Genomic DNA, 23,296 nt, shown 5'->3' with positions numbered 1-23,296 from the left:
TGATCACACGATTTGCTCCACCAACCGCCTGTTCTTTGAAAGGGACGTAGCTACGTAGACAACAATGGCACGTCATGCGTAAGTACTTGCGCCTTTCACAAGTTTGAAACTGAAGGATGAAATATTTATTTTAAAACTGACGCAAGGGCGCTAAATCTAAAACAAACTGTGAATAAAATATGAAAATATATGCAGCTGCAAAATCAGAAGTTTGTGATACACGCACGAAAGGTTCGAATGTACATTTAATCCTAAAAAAAATCTGCTAACGTTAGCAAGACCTGATGATGGGTAGCTAGTTAGCTACGCAGTTCTTTGCAGTGGGAAATATCTGACAAGCTAGCTAGTAGCTAGCACGATGGTTGGTAGCTAGCTAGCTACGAGCATCAGCTGATTTGATTATAGTGTTATGTTGGGGACGTTTAGTTGATGTAATTAAACTATTTCATTTGAACTGGTTGCTTGCTGTTCTTAACATTGTATTATTTTGGGGGCGTTTTTCTACAGCCGACTACTATAGCTAGCTATATTTAGCCAGCTGGCTAACTAACGACGTTGAGTGACTAAGTTAGCTGTGCTAACAGGGCAAGTTAAACTAGGCCGGAGCATCCTCGGCACCTCTTTGTCAGGGTACCCATGGTAAGCTCTGTTTTTCTTACAGAATGGCGCCTCGCGTACAGCTTGAGAAAGGAGCCTGGCGCTGGGTCGAGTCGGTGAGACCGGAGGACATACACCGGGAACATATTGAGATCGCTTACCGAATCTGTGTACCGCGGTGCAAGAGGGGAGCATGCAGGTAAATGGGCACACATAGTTAACAATTTCTAATTTCTTCAATTCCCATACTTAACTTGTCGTTTATGTCATATTCACTGTTATAATGTTGCCAGATCGCTAAGAGTGAGTTGTGTGGCATAACTATCTTATTTTGTCTGCAATTTGATTATCATGTAGCTGGCTAGTCACTCAGCTGAATGTCATGTGCAGTCACCAATATGAGATATCAACTATGGAAAGATGGGTGAAACACTTTTCATGACTCATTTTCTATCTTCTAGTATTTTGATATTCACATTACAGAACGGCATCTGCTTCCTAATGCTTGATGTTATTCTCAAGTTTCAATGCCTGAAGTAACTGTCTCTATTTGCTTAAAAAATGTGTGAAAGAGATTGTTGTTAGGATATTGACATCTCTCCCCCTGACTTTGCTTATAAAGGAGAAATTGTAAAGGGAACCCAAATTGTCTTGTCGGTATTGGAGAACATGCCTGGTTGGGAGAGATCAACGAAAACAGCTTCCACAACATTGATGATCCAAATTCAGAGCGCCGGGACAAGGTAGGCCTACATCCACAACATTCATCATGAACACAGATTTACACCTGGACGTGCTCCTTCCTGTTTTTAAATCCACATGACTTGGGTCCACTTCAAGTTAAATTGTCTGCCTTTCATCTGCACTGATTTGAAAACACTGGATGAACTTGTCCATCTCTCTCACTCCCACTCCCCCCCTCCCGCCTTTCTCTATCCCCTCTATTTCTCACCCTCCCCCTCTCTCAGAACACGTTTGTGGGTCTGACGAACCTGGGCGCCACGTGTTACGTCAACACCTTCCTGCAGGTGTGGTTCCACAACTTGGAGCTGCGCAGGACCCTGTACCTGTGTCAGAATGCCCGGGCAGAGGAGCACAACATGGACTCAGGTGTGCTAGCCCTTGGAGATGGGCCCATATTGTAGGGATGTAACAATTTACCGATACGCATCGGTCCACGGTTCATATGTTTAAAATATAAGTGCATCGGCCCTTGGGAGCCCAAACGAATTACTTTCTCTCAACCTTCAAAAACCCCAAATCTTTTGTGACAACTACAGCCTGTCCTTCAGTGTCTAACTAAGCATGTAATTGGCGGCAGGTAGCCTCAAGATTAGATTGTTGGCCCAGTAACTAAAAGGTTGCTGGTTCAAATACCGGAGTCGACAAGGTAAACTGTCACTGTGCCCTTGAGCAAGGCTAGGGGAGTTGGCACATGTATAAAAAAAAAATAAAAAAAAACACATTGAAATATAAGCACCCCCCAAATAATGACTATTGGGTTGACAGTCATTGATTTAATATTGCATACCGAACAACAACCCCAGGCAATATCAGTAGCCTAGTGAAACTGCGGTGTCTCGCGCTGACCAACGAGAAGTAGATCAATTCCTGATCTGGCACATCTATGTGTGCCATTTTGTCAAATGTGCTGCAAATTGTGTTTTACCTGAATAAAAGTAGCCTAAGCTACTGCCGGAGACACAACTCATCTGGTTATACATTCTGATCGGTTGTTCAGGTTCACCATCAGCAATGGTTTTGGTAGTTTTACTTGAAACAATAAATATATATATATACATACACACACTACCGTACAAAAGTTTGGGGTCACTTAGGAATGTCCTTGTTTTTGAAAGAACAGCATATATTTTTTTGTCCATTTTAAAATAACATCAAATTGATCAGAAATACAGTGTAGACATTGTGAATGTTGTAAATGACTATTATAGTTGGAACCGGCTTTATTCCTTCTTTTTTTTAATAAAAAAAATTATATCTACATAAGCTTACAGAGGCCCATTATCAGCAACCATCACTCCTGTGTTCCAATGGCACGTTGTGTTAGCTAATCCAAGTTTATAACTTATTGATCATTAGAAAACCCTTTTGCAATTATGTTAGCAGAGCAGAAAACTGTTGTTCTGATTTAAAGAAGCAATAAAACTGGCCTTCTTTAGACTAGTTGAGTATCTGGAGCATCAGCATTTGTGGGTTTGATTACAGGCTCAAAATGGCCAGAAACAAAGAACTTTCTTCTGAAACTTGTCATTCTTGTTCTGAGAAATTGACAAGAAACTGAAGATCTCGTACAACGCTGTGTACTACTCCCTTCACAGAACAGCGCAAACTGGCTCTAGCCAGAATATAAAGAGGAGTGGGAGGCCACAGTGCACAACTGAGCAAGAGGACAAGTACATTAGAGTGTCTAGTTTGAGAAACAGCTGCCTCATAAGTCCTCAACTGGCAGCTGTATTAAATAGTACCCGCAAGACACCAGTCTCAACGTCAACAGTGAGGAGGCGACTCCGGGATGCTGGTCTTTAGGCAGAGTTGCAAAGAAAACGCCATATCTCAGACTGACCAATAAAATATTAAGATGGGCAAAAGAACACAGACACTGGACAGAGGAAGATTGGGGGGAAAAGTGTTATGGACAGACGCATCTAAGTTTGAGGTATTCGGATCACAAAGAAGAACATTGCTGGAGGAGTGCTTGACGCCATCTGTCAAGCACGGTGGAGGCAATGTGATGATCTGGGGGTACTTTGGTGGTGGTAAAGTGGGAGATTTGTACAGGGTGAAAGGGATCTTGAAGAAGGAAGGCTATCACTCCATTTTGCAACGCCATGCCATACCCTGTGGATGGAGCTTAATTGGAGCCAATTTCCTCGTACAACAGGACAATGACCCAAAGCACAGCTCCAAACTATGCAAGAACTATTTAGGGAAGAAGCAATCGGCTAGTATTCTGTGTATAATGGAGTGGCCAGCACAGTCACCGGATCTCAACCTTATTGAGCTATTGTGGGAGCAGCTTGACCGTATGGTACGTAAGAAGTGCCCATCAAGCCAATCCAATTTGTGTGAGGTGCTTCAGGAAGCATGGGGTGAAATCTCTTCAGATCACCTCAACAAATTGACAACTAGAATGCGAAAGGTCTGCAAGGCTGTAATTGCTGCAAATGGAGGATTCTTTGACAAAAGCAAAGTTTGAAGGACACAATTATTATTTCAATTAAAAATCATTATTTATAACCTTGTCAACGTCTTGACTATATTTCCTATTCATTTTGCAACTCACTTCATGTATGTTTTCATGGAAAACAAGGACATTTCTAAGTGACCCCAAACTTTTGAACGTGTGTGTGTTATATATCAAATATGAGAGAGTTATTTGATATACAGGGTGAATGAAGTTGATCATTTCTTATTTTCATTGGCTATGCCATAGCAATTTTTTTACAGGTAGATATTGATACATTACTAGCTCTAACACAGAAATGACAAGGGGGGGGGGGGACAAAAAGCAAACATTGCCCCCCCCAACTGATAGTGGGGTGGCTGAATTTGTAGGGACGGCAGGTAGCCTAGTGGTTAGAGCGTTGGGCCAGTAATCGAAAGGTTGCCCAGTTTCCCTTATGGCTCAGCTCAGGTGCCTACATCCACCATATACATAATTTACATACACACACCAAAGTCAGCTCACAGATGCTGCTCAGAGGCCCAGTTCATCAGCAACAGATTTTTATTTAGAATGGAAAATGAATGTGTTTATGCAACAAATGTTAGTGCATCGAACCAAATCACATCAATTTGTTCCTCTAATCAAACTGGATCGTACAGAATTGTTTCAAACTAAAACGTATTGTTCCTGTATTGTATCGGCGCCCATGTATCTAATGAATCATCTTGAAAAGGTAAACCCAAATTGAAGTCCTCACACCATTTTCCCTTTCTCAGACTACGAGCCTCGCAGCATATGTGAACACCTGCAGTACCTGTTTGCACTGCTTCAGAACAGCAACAGAAGGTACATTGACCCCTCGGGGCTGGTCAAGGCGCTAGGGCTGGACACAGGACAACAGCAGGTAGTCATCTTTTTACATGCTCAGGAAAGTCTGAAGAGTTAATAATGTTTTGGAGAAGCTTAGTTATTTTTTATAGTGGGTATAGGAAGAAAAATAAGAATACAATTAAAATGTAAACTTTTAATTTTACTCATCTCTATTTCTCTCTCTTGCCTTTCACATTCAGGACGCTCAAGAGTTCTCCAAGCTTTTCCTTTCGCTATTGGAGGACACATTATCCAAACAGAAGAACCCAAACCTGCAGAATGTCATTCAGCTGCAATTCTGTGGACAGATTTCTTACGTCACTGTGTAAGCCAGCACTACATTCACCCATCAACTTTAATCAGACTTAAGTAACATTGGGCTCCCGAGTGATGCAGCGGTCTAAGGCACTGCGTCTCAGTGCTAGTCCGGGTTTGGCCAGTGTAGGCCGTCTTTGTAAATAAGAATCTGTTCTTAACTGACTTGCCTAGTTAAATAAATAAAAAATATATTTTTCTAACAACCCAGTGGTAGTTTTATTCGATAGAATTTAGAATCTTCAGGTTGCCATGAGAAATGTCCTTTTTTGCTTTATGGTTTGGTTTTATAAAGTCAAACGTTTTGACTATTTTGTGCTTTGACATCAGTGGTGGTGCCAGTCAGAAATGCAACAGGATTTTTAGTCTTTTATTAACATCATAAAGACAGATGGAACTGGGCTGTTAACTGGACTGTTCATGTCAGGTTGGACACTAGGGACTTTTACTAGAGGTTTGGCTTTGTGGCTGCAAAGGTTATGCTTTTATCCGGGCCACGCTTTTGCCATTTATGATTTTGGATCAGGATCAAAAAACGTTTCTTCAACTAGTACCTAGGTTTTAGTCACCTTAACTCAACCCAGACTTCTACACAACACCTTTTCAAACTTCCTTAGAAACGGCAATAACAGATGCAGATTCTGAGTGTCTTAGTCTGTTGGTTTATGACAGGTGTAACCAGTGTGGCCGCGCTTCTCCCCTGCCGTCCCGATACTACGAACTGGAGCTCAACATCCAGGGCCACAAGAACCTTACAGAATGTGTCACAGAGTTTCTCAAGGTAACCTTGCATTCTGACATCACATTAGTCATGAAGATGATGATGCATCATGTTGTTCGTTAAGGCGATTATACATTATGACAGCATATAGTTCATTAGTTTACCTAATGCATTTTGACGACACATCAAGTTCAAAAGGTAATCATGCGTTATGACATTGGTTCCCCAAGGTATTAATGTGTTAAGACATCGGTTCCCCAAGGTATTAATGTGTTAAGACATCGGTTCCCCAAGGTATTAATGTGTTAAGACATCGGTTCCCCAAGGTATTAATGTGTTAAGACATCGGTTCCCCAAGGTATTAATGTGTTAAGACATCGGTTCCCCAAGGTATTAATGTGTTATGACATTGGTTCCCCAAGGTATTAATGCGTTAAGACATCGGTTCCCCAAGGTATTAATGTGTTAAGACATCGGTTCCCCAAGGTTTTAATGCATTATGACATCGGTTCCCCAAGGTATTAATGCAGTATGACATCGGTTCCCCAAGGTATTAATGCAGTATGACATCAGGGTTATTTCCCCTAAGTAATTAATTGTGATGTAACAGACTGACTGAGTTTTAAAATAACATTTGTGAGTAGTTGGGTTGAACAGTTTAGAGTAAAAACATAATAATGTTTGACCTAGTGTTGACCCTGTGATCGCTCCCTGCAGGAGGAGAAGCTGGACGGTGACAACCGCTACTTCTGTGAGAGCTGCCAGAGCAAACAGAACGCCACTCGACGCATCAAATTGCACAGCCTCCCACGCGTACTAAACCTGCAGCTCATGCGTTTTGTCTTCGACAGGTCAGTTTTATTCATTCATTCAGTCTGTCGTTTTGTAGTAGGGTCTCTAGTCTACCATCCCTCAGTCCACAACTCAAAACGAACATACCTTCACTAGTAGTGGCCATATGCAGTATCACTAAGGGTCAATGCAACACTCTAACTCAGTACTGTTGCTGAATGCTGTCTGTCTTCTGATTCCCAGACAAACGGGTCACAAGAAGAAGCTCAACACCTTCATCAGTTTTCCAGAGCAGCTGGACATGGGCCCATTTCTGGAGGGAAAAGGTATCGCCAGCCTTGCAATGGCTCAATACACTGTCCTCATTCTATACATGTGGCCGAATATTTAAAGATACATGACCGAAGTTCTGTGACAATGGTATGATAAAAGCTGCCCCTTTACTATGCATTATGACATACAGATACACATAATCCATGCTGTTTGTTTTGGGTCTCTTTGGGTGGCGTCCCCAGAAGATGAGACGTGTGTGTACGAGCTGAGTGCGGTCCTGATCCACCGCGGGGTCAGCGCTTACTCTGGTCACTACATTGCACACGTGCGAGACGCCCGCACCAGCGACTGGTACAAGTTCAACGACGAGGAGATTGAGAAGATGGAGGGCAAGAAGCTACAACTGGGCATCGAGGAGGACATTGGTGAGCCTCCCTGCTCCTTTCTGCATTAGTCCACTTGTGCCCCCTTAACCTCTTCTCCCCTCTCCTCCCCTTCACTTCCCTGAATTGTAGCTGTATTGTTTTGTAATACAGCTTGGTTAAAAACTGACTGTTTGGTGGTAAAATTCTCACACCCACTCCCTTAATAAATCAATATTTATTTAAAGTGCATCTAAAATTGTAATACTTTACAGTAAAACAACAAATGTAGGAGATAAAATAAAAACCATACAGGAAGAATAAAGGAACTTACCACTCTTCAACATGGCTTCTCTTACACCTGTTCTCTGCTACTGTTCTGATCTTTCTCCAGCCGAGACGGTGAAGTCCCAGACCCGTAAGCCCAAGTGCAGTAAAGGATACCACTGCTCCAGGAACGCCTACATGCTGGTGTACAAGTGCCATAGAAAGGAGGACACTGACCCCATGGAGACCAACGTTGATGTGCCAGGTGAGGATCTAACTAATGGACTGCACCTGGTGATGACTGTAGTTCAATACATTATGTACAAGGTAAGAACTAAGCTAGCTGGATAGCTCCAGTGTGTACAGCCCTTTGACATACTTTATTAAAATGATTAACCAAAGTTACCACCCCAGGGAAAAATAGGTAAGAAGAAATGTGTAGGCGGTTAAAGCTATTCCCCCGTAAGACTTGTATAGTTGTATATTCCCTGCAACTAAAGTCAGCTAGATATGCGTGGTACACTACCCGTTGCTGCAGAGGTGACGTGGTTAGAATGTTGTTTGTATGACCTTTGAACCCAGCAACGGTAGCTGTAATATCAGTGGGAGCCCTCTATCTGTGCCAGGCTTTCTGCAGAGGCTGGTGGACCGAGACAACAGGAAGTTTGAGGAGTGGTGCCTGGAGATGGCCGACATGCGCAAGCAGAGCGTCGACAAGGGCAAGGCCAAGCACGAAGAGGTGAAGGAACTCTACGAGCTTTTACCTGCGGAAGACGGTCGGTAAAAACATCCCCTTACCCCAGCTATCACAATATTGCAATATGAAAGTAGTTATTTGTTCATGATGTTGTATAATGCATTATAACTAGGGCTGTTAAACGATTCAAATAATTAATCGAGTTGATTGCAATAGTTATTGCAGTTTTTGAATGTGCTCAAATTTGGCCCTAAATGATTTTTCCATTTTAAAAAGCAGTGCAATGAGTTACAAGCATACTATGTTTTGATTTGTAAGGGACGGAAACACAAAATGATCTACATCCAAATGTTTTAATAGCATTTTCCCCTTAAACACAAGTCACTGTAACATACAGCTTTTTATGCTCCATATGTTTAAGTAGGCCTAGTCTCATCAATGTTCTTGAAGTTTAACACTTATGCACAACACAAAGCTTTAAGTACTGTTACTGCTGCAGGCGTTCTAAATGAGTGACTACAGGAAAAATCTGTCTCTATGGATACAAAGAGCTTTTAAATTTGTCCAACAATCTTATGAAAACACTGTAACCATCTGTACTGTTCAGGGCCCTGTTTCCCAAAAGCATCTTAAGGCTAATAAGTTCATTGTTAGAACCTTCATAGGAGCCTTGTTAAATCTCCCAGTTGTTTCCCTAAACACTCGTTATTAACGTTGCACTTGAAAACGCTCGTAATTTAACGCCTGCCTCAGATCACTCGTAGAACAGCTAAGTGCGTCGTTAGATGCTTTTTGCCCTCCCGCGTCACTTTATACACAGAAAATATACTAGAAACATAGAATCCCGTGGTTTAACTGTCTCTCTGTGACTGCCGATAACTTCAGAACATAGTGCGAACAACATGCGACGTATAAAAATATGCGGCAAATGAAAACCGAGATGACGCATTAAAATATAAACAGTAGACTATAGGCCTATTTCATTCATATTAAAATAAATGTAATGTTCAATCTATCGAGTTATATTTTGCTACTTGTAGGCAACTGTCTGTAATTTATTTCAGTATATATCATGATGTATTGCCTAACGTGCGTAATTTTGTACCAAATCTGTGGGGTTTTTTGCATTTTTATTAGGTAGCCTAAGTAATTTGAATAAGCCATCTCAATATTTGCAGCCTCAGTTGGTAATATCTCCCAAGGAGCTGATCATATTAGCTGATCCGAGAGCAACACTCCCTTTCTATCCTGTCAATATTGACACATGCTCCAACGACGCACTTAGCGACTTCTCAGTGCATGGTGTTTTGGGCAACACATATTAGATCTTCGGCCATTGTAGGAAAGATGCATCATTAAAACACTCCTAAGCCTAAGTTGCATCACTATCGGGGAAACTGGGCCCAGATCATTTTAAGTAGCCTATTCCTTCCTAGTTCTTCCTGTGCCATCCAATTTTGTGGTCAAGTTATCAGGTTGCTAGCTAGAGGCACACGGCCTTCATTGACGTAAAGGCACAAGTATTGGCTGTAGTTGTGTTCTGCGCTTTAAAAGGGTCAGTACGGAAACACCTGCGCTTCAAAGGTTACATCCGGTAAAGAAATGGAGTCGCGATTAACGGCGTCAGAAATAATTTGCGGAGATAATTTTGACAGCCCTAATTATACCACATCCCTGGTATACTATGCAGGTGCATTAACAGTAGCTTTGCTTACTTGGTAAAGAAACAAAGGCACACAAGAATATAGCTCTGATGTATTTACAATAAATGTTGTACGAGTGCAATAAACAGTGTGTTGCCCCTTTTCTTTATCCAGAGTTATTTTGCCCAGCACTGAAGTTCAACTAAGATGTCCATCTTACAAGGTTGAGGTCCGGGTCGAGTGTTTCATGTTTGTGTGTTTGTTCCAGGCCAGCAGTATGAGTTTGTGCCTCTGGAGTGGTTGAAGAAATGGCTGGACGACTCGACGGTCACTAAAGAAATCGACAACGGCAACTTCCTGTGTTCTCACGGTAAACTTCACCCAGACAAGGTGGGGGAGGCCAAGAGGATCTCTGTTAAAGCAGCAGAGCTTCTCTTTGACAGATACGGCGGAGGACCCAGACTAGATGGTAAGAGACATTGCTGATATGCATGGATAGTCTCAGCTCCTCTTTGTGACCTCTGACCTTGTGTGTGTGTGTGTGTGTGTGTGTGACCCTGTGTCCAGGGTCAACTCTCTGTGAGGAATGTGTGGGCCAGAGATGCAGGGTGCTGCGGCTAAAGAACCAGCTGGCTGAGAACTACAAAGAAGTCACCAACCTTGTCAAGGGCCCGCCCAAAAGGTAACCACTCACTCACACAGATTAATGGCAACGTTTTGTGTTCGTAAAACAGTCCTCGCAGTGCAGAAAGTTAGACAAAATAACAGTGTCTTTTATTGATCCAGACATGTTTGTAGTACTGCAGCTAGCGATTGCAGTTTGCGCAATGTGTGTATGTTCTAATATCTCACCCCTATCTGACAGTGATGGGGGGTACTGGGTGGGCAAGACGTCTCTTCGGAGCTGGAGACAGCTGGCCTTGGAGCAGCTGGATGAGGACGAGGAGGAGACCAAACACATCGACGGCAAAACCAACGGAGAGGGATCAGAGATCACTGATACTAAAGGTACACAAACCAGCAGAGGTCACAGAGTACAATTTGGAAAACTACTTGTCACAATGACATGTAGAGTAGGTAACTACAATATTATTAGAATCATGTCAGAAATAACATATATTCACCTCCTTTGTGCGGAGATCATGATTTATTAGATTGGTTATTGCTGTCTGGTTCTTTATCAGTGTGGCCCAGTATTGTTTGACTATTGCTGTCTGATTCAGAGTACGGCCCAGAGAACCAGGATGAAGACGAGGAGGAGATGAAGACCTTCAACGAGGACATCCTCTGTCGGCATGGTGGTCTGAATATCCTTGAGAGCGAGAGGCGGCTGGTGACGGAGGAGGTGTGGTCCAAACTGAGGGTGTATTTCCCCAGAGCCCCCCAGTTCACCCAGCTACAGGAGCCCTGTCAGCAGTGCCTGGTAAGAAGGGATGGACCGAGGTGGTGGGAGGGATAGAGATACTGTTGTCTCTCTCTCCCTACTCCTCTCTAGCCTTGTAAATGGAAAAACCAAATTGAGCTGATCACATTCCTATTAGCTGTGTGGTATCCCTGTGGGTTTTCCTGTAGAGGCTGGAGCGTGAGGGGAAGGAGAATGAGGCTCTGAACAGGATGATGGCATCAGAACAGAAGAGCTCCCTCCTCAACCTGTTCCAGGAGAAGAACAGACCCACACTAACCAAGTGGCCACAGGTAATAACTGTTAGTGCACAGGTAATAACTGTTAGTGCACAGGTAATAACAATACAGACTGTAATTTTTGGTGAGTGGACATTTACAAGCGAATATGAACGAGACATTGTGCAAATTATCAAAGTTTTGACGCATGCTTGTCTGAAGGAAGAACAGTCCTGGCTCTGGAGCAGCATGTGACAACGCTGTGTCTGTGGAGTCGCTAGGGTAACTGGTCTGCCTGCTCTGCTCAGAGAATGGGTGGGGGGAGCAGATGGGCCGAGAATGGAGAGGAGAAAAAACCGCAAGGAAATCAAGATGGTTTGGCAGCGGTACAGATTTCTCAAACACAGCAGAAAGCTAACGATGTGCTGTCCGTCTCATTCATTCACCCACTTAGTGGCAAGAAAAAGTATGTGAACCCTGGAAATACCTGGATTTCTGCATAAACTGGTCATACAATTTGATCTGATCTTCATCTAGGTCACAACAATAGACAGTCTGCTTAAACTAATAACACACAAACAATTATACGTGTTCCTGTCTTTATTGTACACACCGTGTAAACATTCACAGTGCAGGGTGGAAAAGTATGTGAACCCTTGGATTTAATAACTGGTTGACCCTCCTTTGGCAGCAATAACCTCAACCAAAAGTTTTCTGGAGTTATGGATCAGACCTACACAGCGGTAGGTTTTTGGACCATTCCTCTTTACAAAACTGTTTCAGTTCAGTAATATTCTTGGGATGTCTGGTGTGAACTGCTCTCTTGAGGTCATGCCACAGAATCTCAATCGGGTTGAGGTTAGGACTCTGACTGGGCCAATCCAGAAGGCGTATTTTCTTTTGTTGAAGCCATTCTGTTGATGATTTACTTCTTCTATTATTTGGGTCGTTGTCCTTTGCATCACCCAACTTCTGTTGAGCTTCAATTGGCGGACAGATAGTGTCATCTGTCCACAGAATATTTAGCCAGTAGCGCTGTGGAACATCCAAGTGCACTTTTACAAACTTCAGACGTGCAGCAATGTTTATTTTGGACAGCAGTTGCTTCTTCCGTGGTGTCCTCCCATGAACACCATTCTTGTTTAGTGTTTTACGTATCATAGACTCGTCAACAGAGATGTTATCATGTTCCAGAGATTTCTGTAAGTCTTTAGCTGACATTCTAGGATTCTTCTTAACCTCATTGAGCATTCTGCGCTGTGCTCTTGCAGTCATCTTTGCAGGACGGCCACTCCTAGGGAGAGTAGCAACATTGCTGAACTTTGTCTATAAATGGAGAATGTCTTAACACGGACTGATGAACATCAAGGCTTTTAGAGATACTTTTGTAACCCTTTCCAGCTTTATGCAATGCAACAATTCTTAATGGTTCACATCAGGCAATGCTTCTTGTGAATAGCAAACTCACATTTTGTGAGTTTTTTTTTATAGGGCAAGGCAGCTCTAACCAACATCTCAATGATTGGACTCCAGGTTATCTGACTCCAATTAGCTTTTGGAGAAGTCATTAGCCTAGGCGTTCACATTAGTTTTTCCAACCTAAGCTGTGAATGTTTAAATGTAGAATGAATGAGTGTTCGGTATTGGCTATAGAGGCAATGCTTCTAAAATGCCTTTGCAGTAGATTTGAGATGTTATCAATTTCAAAAATCTAAAATGATGTATTCGCTGCAAAGAAATACAATAGGCAATTTAGGCTGAAACACCGGACTCTAGCGAACTGCGTTCAGATTCCCTTTGCGGTGGCCTACTTAAGCTTTGTGTTGCCAGTTTGCGGTCTGTGTCAATGCGATCATTTGTTTTTATGTATTTCAAAGTGGTTTTGCTTTTTGTGATAATTAGGAACCGTGTCTAAAAAGCAAACAGACTCAAAGAGAACCCCAAATCGGCGGGGGCTACGAGCGCGAGTTGAATCTCCAATTTGCTGAGCGCATCTGGTACTCTAAAAAGTTGGGACAGGTTTGGCAATAATTTGTGTGTTATTAGTTTAAGCACACTGTTTGTCTATTGGTGTGGCTTAGATGAAGATCAGTTCAAATTTGATGACCATTTTATGCAGAAATCCAGGAAATTACAAAGGGTTCACATACTTTTTCTTGCCACTGTAGAAAACTAGCAAGTTGAATTTAGGAGTTGCTTTAATGCAGAATTCTGAGTTTTTCACACGGAGAAAAATTATGAAACTCATAAGAAATATAATGCATCTTATTGAAATGCATCTTATTGTAATTTCTGCTCGACACAGACAAATGTTGTGTTTCAGTTGCACTTCTCCACTGGATGAGAATTCACAAACCAACAGCACTGATGTGTAGCTACCTTTCTCCGGTACTTTTCAGTGTAGCGGAATGTTGCACTAATGTATTTTCTGTGAAGGAAAACTGTAGTTGCACTCCCCGGATAACTCTGTTGAAGCATAAACACACTGACTTTCAATATAAAACACGACCCCTGTCAATACACATCTGGACTCACCTGCTCCCACTTTCTCCTGTTGTGCTATTTACAAAGAAACACATGACTGGCTCATTTGTTCTGGGGAACTGTTTTATAATGTAAAATAATTTGAGCTGTGAAATGAACGCAATCTGCTTTAACTCCTAACATATTGCACAAGTTGACTGCAGGTGTTTACTTAAAAAGTAGCTACAATTGGGTGGTGCAGGGTCTAAGGTACTGCATTGCAGTGCCACTAGAGATTCTGGGTTCGAGTCCAGAATGTCGGAAGGCCCATGGGGCACAATTGGCCCAGTGTCGTCCAGGTTAGGGGAAGGTTTGGCCGGCAGGGATGTCCTTGTCCTATCGCGCACTAGCGACTCCTGTTGCGGGCCGGGTGCAGTGCATGCTGACACGGTTGCCAGGTGTACAGTGTTTCCTCCAACACATTGGTGCGGAAGGCTTCCGGCTTAAGTGGGCAGTTTGTCAAGAAGCAGTGCGGTTGGCTTAAGTTTCTGAGGACGCACGGCTCTTGACCTTGAGCTGCAGCGATGAGACAAGACTGTAACTACCAATTGGAAACCACGAAATTGGGGGGGAAAAGGGGTAAAAAAAAAAAAAAAAGTAGCTACAATTATTAAAATGTATGAAAAACGTCAAAAAAATTGTTACATTATTGACCATCCTGTGGCTTTTTCGAAATACTCCGGTATACTGCCCAAGCCTACTAGACAAGTAATAAGTTAGTACACGTGTAATAACACAGGTTATTACATGAGTAATTACAGTAATAACACAGGTAATAATGGTTATTGCACAGGTAATAAGAGGTATTAACAGTTTGTACACTTGATAGATATCTTATTGGCTGAACTGAATATTTGTTGATGACATGTTGACATACTGATGAATCCAATCTTTGTTTTAGGAGACGGACATTCTTTACATAGTTCCTCTGTTTTTTGTGGACGAGTGGAGAAAGTTCATCAGGTAAGTCCAGTCCGAATCCTACTGTTTGTTTTTTGAGTGCTTCACCATTCAAACAGCCAAAGAAGACATGAATGACTTCTCTCATCTCCTCCCTCCCTCTCTGTAGGAGGCCCACTAAGACCACCCCAGTGTCTAGCGTGGGGAACAGTTTGCTCCTTTGTCCACATGGAGGCTTCATGTTCACCCATGACTCCATGTTGATGGGAGACGCCCAACAGTGAGTGACTTCACTGACCTCTGTCTGACCCTTCTCGACCCATGTTGTATTCATGTTTTATACAGCACTGCTCTGGTCTTTATCATCCATCCCTCCTGGTCTCATGTTGTGTTTTATACAGCACTGCTCTGGTCTTTATCATCCATCCCTCCTGGTCTCATGTTGTGTTTTATACACCTCTGGTCTTTATCATCCATCCCTCCTGGTCTCATGTTGTGTTTTATACAGCACTGCTCTGGTCTTTATCATCCATCCCTCCTTGTCTCATGTTGTGTTTTATACACCTCTGGTCTTTATCATCCATCCCTCCTGGTCTCATGTTGTGTTTTATACACCTCTGGTCTTTATCATCCATCCCTCCTGGTCTCATGTTGTGTTTTATACACCTCTGGTCTTTATCATCCATCCCTCCTGGTCTCATGTTGTGTTTTATACACCTCTGGTCTTTATCATCCATCCCTCCTGGTCTCATGTTGTGTTTTATACACCTCTGGTCTTTATCATCCATCCCTCCTGGTCTCATGTTGTGTTTTATACACCTCTGGTCTTTATCATCCATCCCTCCTGGTCTCATGTTGTGTTTTATACACCTCTGGTCTTTATCATCCATCCCTCCTGGTCTCATGTTGTGTTTTATACAGCACTGCTCTGGTCTTTATCATCCATCCCTCCTGGTCTCATGTTGTGTTTTATACACCTCTGGTCTTTATCATCCATCCCTCCTGGTCTCATGTTGTGTTTTATACACCTCTGGTCTTTATCATCCATCCCTCCCTAGTTTCATGTTGTGTTTTATACACCTCTGGTCTTTATCATCCATCCCTCCTGGTCTCATGTTGTGTTTTATACACCTCTGGTCTTTATCATCCATCCCTCCTGGTCTCATGTTGTGTTTTATACACCTCTGGTCTTTATCATCCATCCCTCCCTAGTTTCATGTTGTGTTTTATACACCTCTGGTCTTTATCATCCATCCCTCCTGGTCTCATGTTGTGTTTTATACACCTCTGGTCTTTATCATCCATCCCTCCTGGTCTCATGTTGTGTTTTATACACCTCTGGTCTTTATCATCCATCCCTCCTGGTCTCATGTTGTGTTTTATACACCTCTGGTCTTTATCATCCATCCCTCCTGGTCTCATGTTGTGTTTTATACACCTCTGGTCTTTATCATCCATCCATCCCTCCCTAGTTTCATGTTGTGTTTTATACACCTCTGGTCTTTATCATCCATCCCTCCTGGTCTCATGTTGTGTTTTATACACCTCTGGTCTTTATCATCCATCCCTCCCTGGTTTCATGTTGTGTTTTATACACCTCTGGTCTTTATCATCTATCCCTCCCTAGTTTCATGTTGTGTTTTATACACCTCTGGTCTTTATCATCCATCCCTCCTGGTCTCATGTTGTGTTTTATACACCTCTGGTCTTTATCATCCATCCCTCCTGGTCTCATGTTGTGTTTTATACAGCACTGCTCTGGTCTTTATCATCCATCCCTCCCTGGTTTCATGTTGTGTTTTATACACCTCTGGTCTTTATCATCCATCCCTCCTGGTCTCATGTTGTGTTTTATACAGCACTGCTCTGGTCTTTATCATCCATCCCTCCTGGTCTCATGTTGTGTTTTATACAGCACTGCTCTGGTCTTTATCATCCATCCCTCCTGGTCTCATGTTGTGTTTTATACACCTCTGGTCTTTATCATCCATCCCTCCTGGTCTCATGTTGTGTTTTATACACCTCTGGTCTTTATCATCCATCCCTCCTGGTCTCATGTTGTGTTTTATACAGCACTGCTCTGGTCTTTATCATCCATCCCTCCTGGTCTCATGTTGTGTTTTATACACCTCTGGTCTTTATCATCCATCCCTCCTGGTCTCATGTTGTGTTTTATACAGCACTGGTCTTTATCATCCATCCCTCCCTGGTTTCATGTTGTGTTTTATACAGCACTGCTCTGGTCTTTATCATCCATCCCTCCTGGTCTCATGTTGTGTTTTATACACCTCTGGTCTTTATCATCCATCCCTCCTGGTCCCATGTTGTGTTTTATACACCTCTGGTCTTTATCATCCATCCCTCCTGGTCTCATGTTGTGTTTTATACAGCACTGCTCTGGTCTTTGTCATCCATCCCTCCCTGGTTTCATGTTGTGTTTTATACACCTCTGGTCTTTATCATCCATCCCTCCCTAGTTTCATGTTGTGTTTTATACACCTCTGGTCTTTATCATCCATCCCTCCCTAGTTTCATGTTGTGTTTTATACACCTCTGGTCTTTATCATCCATCCCTCCTGGTCTCATGTTGTGTTTTATACACCTCTGGTCTTTATCATCCATCCCTCCTGGTCTCATGTTGTGTTTTATACACCTCTGGTCTTTATCATCCATCCCTCCTGGTCTCATGTTGTGTTTTATACACCTCTGGTCTTTATCATCCATCCCTCCTGGTCTCATGTTGTGTTTTATACACCTCTGGTCTTTATCATCCATCCCTCCCTGGTTTCATGTTGTGTTTTATACACCTCTGGTCTTTATCATCCATCCCTCCTGGTCTCATGTTGTGTTTTATACACCTCTGGTCTTTATCATCCATTCCTCCCTAGTTTCATGTTGTGTTTTATACAGCACTGCTCTGGTCTTTATCATCCATCCCTCCTGGTCTCATGTTGTGTTTTATACACCTCTGGTCTTTATCATCCATCCCTCCTGGTCTCATGTTGTGTTTTATACACCTCTGGTCTTTATCATCCATCCCTCCTGGTCTCATGTTGTGTTTTATACACCTCTGGTCTTTATCATACAACCCTCCTGGTCTCATGTTGTGTTTTATACACCTCTGGTCTTTATCATCCATCCCTCCTGGTCTCATGTTGTGTTTTATACAGCACTGCTCTGGTCTTTATCATCCATCCCTCCTGGTCTCATGTTGTGTTTTATACACCTCTGGTCTTTATCATCCATCCCTCCTGGTCTCATGTTGTGTTTTATACAGCACTGCTCTGGTCTTTATCATCAATCCCTCCCTGGTTTCATGTTGTGTTTTATACACCTCTGGTCTTTATCATCCATCCCTCCTGGTCTCATGTTGTGTTTTATACACCTCTGGTCTTTATCATCCATCCATCCCTCCCTAGTTTCATGTTGTGTTTTATACACCTCTGGTCTTTATCATCCATCCCTCCTGGTCTCATGTTGTGTTTTATACACCTCTGGTCTTTATCATCCATCCCTCCCTGGTTTCATGTTGTGTTTTATACACCTCTGGTCTTTATCATCCATCCCTCCTGGTCTCATGTTGTGTTTTATACACCTCTGGTCTTTATCATCCATCCCTCCTGGTCTCATGTTGTGTTTTATACACCTCTGGTCTTTATCATCCATCCCTCCTGGTCTCATGTTGTGTTTTATACAGCACTGGTCTTTATCATCCATCCCTCCTGGTCTCATGTTGTGTTTTATACAGCACTGGTCTTTATCATCCATCCCTCCTGGTCTCATGTTGTGTTTTATACACCTCTGGTCTTTATCATCCATCCCTCCTGGTCTCATGTTGTGTTTTATACACCTCTGGTCTTTATCATCCATCCCTCCCTAGTTTCATGTTGTGTTTTATACACCTCTGGTCTTTATCATCCATCCCTCCTGGTCTCATGTTGTGTTTTATACACCTCTGGTCTTTATCATCCATCCCTCCTGGTCTCATGTTGTGTTTTATACACCTCTGGTCTTTATCATCCATCCCTCCTGGTCTCATGTTGTGTTTTATACAGCAGTGCTCTGGTCTTTATCATCCATCCCTCCTGGTCTCATGTTGTGTTTTATACACCTCTGGTCTTTATCATCCATCCCTCCTGGTCTCATGTTGTGTTTTATACACCTCTGGTCTTTATCATCCATCCCTCCTGGTCTCATGTTGTGTTTTATACACCTCTGGTCTTTATCATCCATCCCTCCCTGGTTTCATGTTGTGTTTTATACAGCACTGCTCTGGTCTTTGTCATCCATCCCTCCCTGGTTTCATGTTGTGTTTTATACACCTCTGGTCTTTATCATCAATCCCTCCCTGGTTTCATGTTGTGTTTTATACACCTCTGGTCTTTATCATCCATCCCTCCTGGTCTCATGTTGTGTTTTATACACCTCTGGTCTTTATCATCCATCCCTCCTGGTCTCATGTTGTGTTTTATACACCTCTGGTCTTTATCATCCATCCCTCCTGGTCTCATGTTGTGTTTTATACACCTCTGGTCTTTATCATCCATCCCTCCTGGTCTCATGTTGTGTTTTATACACCTCTGGTCTTTATCATCCATCCCTCCTGGTCTCATGTTGTGTTTTATACACCTCTGGTCTTTATCATCCATCCCTCCTGGTCTCATGTTGTGTTTTATACACCTCTGGTCTTTATCATCCATCCCTCCTGGTCTCATGTTGTGTTTTATACACCTCTGGTCTTTATCATCCATCCCTCCCTGGTTTCATGTTGTGTTTTATACACCTCTGGTCTTTATCATCCATTCCTCCCTAGTTTCATGTTGTGTTTTATACAGCACTGCTCTGGTCTTTATCATCCATCCCTCCTGGTCTCATGTTGTGTGCTGTTCCCTTTGCACAGTATAGCTCTTCTCTGGCCCGGTGAATGGGAGGTGATCAGCAGACAATTCCTGGTTGATCAGCCAATCTCCATCTGCCGGATCAGTCAGGCCACACCCAACGGCTCCAGTGTGGAGTACACCACCCATCCTGGTGAGATTCAAGTCCTTATGATTTCCCTCGACTGTGTGACTTAATGCTGTTATTCTGTTATGATTCTTTGAGAACTGTGCAGAGGGACTGTTTGACTGTGTTTGTGTTCTGTGTCCAGAGCTTTGTAGGGACTGCAGAGAAGGCTTCATCTTCCAGCAACAGAGGGACATGAGAGAGTACGCACAAGCCACAGTCTACGTCCGCAAGGTCATAGACGACAAGAGGGTGAGTGTCTTTCTCTCCCCTTCCCCTCTTTCTCTCTTTAGTAAATATGTCTGTCACAGAGTGTAATATGCAAATAGTATGAATCTCCAGAGAAGAATACAACTGCCTTCCTATTTAGATAATGGAGGCAGCTCCTGAGGTGAATGTGAGTGGGTCAGAGGCAGAGGATGAGAGGGAGGAGCCTGTTACTAAAGTGGACGGAGAGCGAGACCCTGACTTTAGCCAGGTAGGACACAAACCCCTCACCTCAGTTTCACTTTTTATTGCTTATAAGTCTCTAAGAATTGAATGTTTGAGTAAAGGTTTTGTGTACTAAGCCATTTACCATTAATGTAGAAGTTAGAAGTGCTGAGAGGATGATTGACATGGACATTGCCCGATGTTTCCCTTGCTTCCTGGTCACATGATGTCTGTCCAGATAGAGGACGGGGCGAAGCGTCAGAGGCTGAGTGACGGCACCATCGGTGCTGCCGCAAGTCCGTCCCCCATGGCCAGTGGCGGCAAATCAGGTATCAGGAGGAGCACAAGGCACAGGAAGCTCCGGGGAGAGAAAGCACTCATCGTCTCAGCCAATCAGACGCTCAAGGAGCTCAAAATACAAGTGAGGGGTCACCAGTGTTGCCATCGATGGAGGCTTGAATAACCATAATGCATCATTCTTGCTTTTGCTCAACACTGAATCTCAGGATTCCTGATCCCTAACTCTCCTAACTCTGGTGTGTGTTAATGGTTCTCCCTCAGATCATGCATGCCTTCTCTGTGGCCCCGTTTGATCAGAACCTGTCGATCGACGGCCGGTGTCTAACGGACGACTCTGCCACCCTCGGCAGCCTAGGAGTCATCCCAGAGAGCGTCATCTGTCTGAAGGTATGTACCGCATTTATATTAGATTCGATTATAAACTTGAAATGAAAATAAAATTGAATGGGGTAAAGACTAGTATCTAATATGAAAGTGAACACATCATTACCGGAGACGAGCAGCGAATGGTTTGAAGTTGCTTATTCCTGAATATGCGTTTTGTCTTTTTCTTTCAGGCTGATGAACCCATAGCAGATTATGCAGCATTGGATGATGTTTATCAGGGTATGTTTCTTTTCTTCTCTCATTTTTCTATTTTTTTCTCTTCTTTCTTTTGTATACCCTGAATCTTTTGTACACTATGAATTGAAAAATTCCATTTGCTAACAATAGTTTCTGTGTTATTTTTTCAGTCTGTATGCCTGAAGAAGGATTTAAAGGTAAGGATATGTTCTGATCGCAATCATGTTTGCATTAATTTGTTTTTTAACCCTGATCTGCAGTATGTGCAACTGTTATCTTTGACATACAACAAATCAATAAAAATACTGTATGGATCCATTCAGGCACTGGGCTTCTCGGTCACTGAAGAAGACATGACAGTCTCTGCCCTCGAGGCGGACTGAAGCTGGACAACAAGAATCAAATGCTTGTAGTGTCCATAAATTGGAAAAAAGTGCTTTAATTTTGTTTTCTCTTATGTCGTTTTCTAAAGATTTTGTTTTTGTATTTTAAGCTGTGACTGTTGCAAATCCTTTGGTTATTTCTCTGTTAAAAATGATCTGCTGGCTTTTTAATATTTAAAGACGTTTATGCATTCTCTGGGACTTTGTGGTCACACTCTCTTCACCTGGGCTGTGAGTAGAAACGGGTCATGAGAATCGAGTGGCATCTTCCAATGTGGAACCCAAACTTCTCTTCTGTCTGCTTCCGTAGACTTCTGAGAGGATAGACCCAGTTGAATTTTACAAGATACATTTTTTTTGTTCAAAGGAAAATTGTGGTCCCACAGCAAAATTTATTCAAACATTTAAAGAATGCATGAGCAACTCTTAAATATTGAACATTGTAACTGTTTGGTGGTTTAACATTACGTACCTCAACCACAAAGTTAACAAAATACTCCCTTGCATTTAGAATAATAAAATATGTATATTTCTTAAATTAATAAAAAACATTGCACATTTAGATTAGGTTTGTGCTGCAGTCAGAAACCGATGCAGGCCTTGATGTGAACTGTTATTTCCTCTGTTATTTCATATGGGCAATAAAGTAGTTTTTTCTTCTACAGATTTTCTCACACACATTGTTTTGGATCTATTTGTGCACTGTGTGAAGAAGAAAACAACTATAGGGAGGTTTCCCCAATACAGATTAAGCCTAATCCTGTGTCCGGGAAACCGTCTCTCTGACCCCTTCTTTCATACCACTATGTTATTGATAAAGTATCGACTCTCGTTCTCTAATACACATAGTAAACCAAGTTTGGATGTGTAGTGCATCTACAAGAGAGCATAGTTGGTGTTTTTAGATTCAAAGTTTATTGGTCATGTACACAGATTTGCAGATGTTATCGCAGGTGCAGCGAAATGCTAATGTTTTTAGCTCTGACGGGAGTAGTATTTAGCAATACAATAACCAAAAAGTATCGGAACAAGCAGTCAGAATCTGGAAAATATGTATGTGTGTGTGTGTATATATATATGTGTATATGTATGTATATATATGTATGTATATATATGTATGTGTATATATATATATATGTGTATATGTATGTGTATATATATATATATGTGTGTATATGTATGTATATATATATATATATGTGTGTATATGTATGTATATATGTATATGTATGTATATATATATATATGTGTGTATATGTATGTATATATATGTATATGTGTATATGTATGTATGTATGTATATATGTATATATATATATATATATATATATATATATATATATATATATATGGTGTGTGTGTATAGACAGTTTGAACAGTATATGAATAGAAAAGGTATGTACAGCAGTAGTTATAGGATGGCCCATGACTAGAATACAGTGCCTTCAGAAAGTATTCACACTCCTTGACTTTTTCCACATTTTGCTGTTACAGCCAGAATTTAAAATTGAATAAATTTAAATTTGTCACTAACCTACACAATACTCCATAATGTCAAAGTGGATTTTTTTGTTGAATGTGTATAAATTAATCTCCGATTTGGTCCTGCTGTACATACAGACATGTATGCTACGGTCACAAGACGCAGGCCTCCTTATTGTCCCTAGAATTTCTCTGCAAACGGCAGGGATTTCTATAGAGCTCAACTTTTATGGAATGGTCTGCATATCTATGTGAGAGACTCGGTCTTGACCTTTAAGTCCTTGCTGAAGACTCATCTTCAGTATGATTGAGTGTAGTTTGGCCAAAGGGTGCGAAGGTAAACAGCAAGGCACTGGCGCGACTA

At 42.1% G+C, this 23,296-nt stretch overlaps 2 protein-coding genes across 4 annotated transcripts in view; one reads left to right on the top strand and one right to left on the bottom strand.

Annotated features, from left to right (window-relative positions):
• LOC129815910 (low-density lipoprotein receptor class A domain-containing protein 2-like) overlaps positions 1–23,296 on the bottom strand; it is a 53,356-nt gene that overhangs the window by 11,966 nt on the left and 18,094 nt on the right. The gene's annotated exons all lie outside the window — the stretch shown is intronic.
• Positions 8–22,126, top strand: LOC129815890 (ubiquitin carboxyl-terminal hydrolase 48-like). Of its 3 annotated transcripts, none has more exons than XM_055870066.1 (27): positions 8–78; positions 662–796; positions 1,220–1,340; positions 1,566–1,707; positions 4,561–4,688; positions 4,855–4,979; positions 5,642–5,750; positions 6,408–6,541; positions 6,726–6,808; positions 6,998–7,180; positions 7,512–7,649; positions 8,011–8,160; positions 9,993–10,193; positions 10,292–10,406; positions 10,590–10,732; positions 10,948–11,147; positions 11,297–11,419; positions 14,769–14,830; positions 14,937–15,047; positions 19,668–19,798; positions 19,917–20,023; positions 20,142–20,249; positions 20,442–20,624; positions 20,765–20,890; positions 21,061–21,109; positions 21,238–21,264; positions 21,391–22,126. In XM_055870066.1, the coding sequence occupies exons 1-27, from the start codon at positions 65–67 to the stop codon at positions 21,411–21,413; spliced, it is 3,171 nt and encodes a 1,056-aa protein (XP_055726041.1). In that variant the 5' UTR covers positions 8–64; the 3' UTR covers positions 21,414–22,126. The 3 variants fall into 3 exon arrangements, with proteins under 3 accessions (XP_055726041.1, XP_055726043.1, XP_055726044.1); XM_055870068.1 differs by having other exon boundaries at positions 50–78; positions 7,001–7,180; XM_055870069.1 differs by lacking the exon at positions 8–78 and adding an exon at positions 114–231.

The sequence above is a fragment of the Salvelinus fontinalis genome, chromosome 18, assembly GCF_029448725.1.
Source record: "Salvelinus fontinalis isolate EN_2023a chromosome 18, ASM2944872v1, whole genome shotgun sequence".
NCBI lineage: Eukaryota > Metazoa > Chordata > Actinopteri > Salmoniformes > Salmonidae > Salvelinus > Salvelinus fontinalis.
The sequence above is the reverse complement of the archived record's forward strand: the minus strand, read 5'-3'. Positions and strand labels throughout refer to the sequence as shown.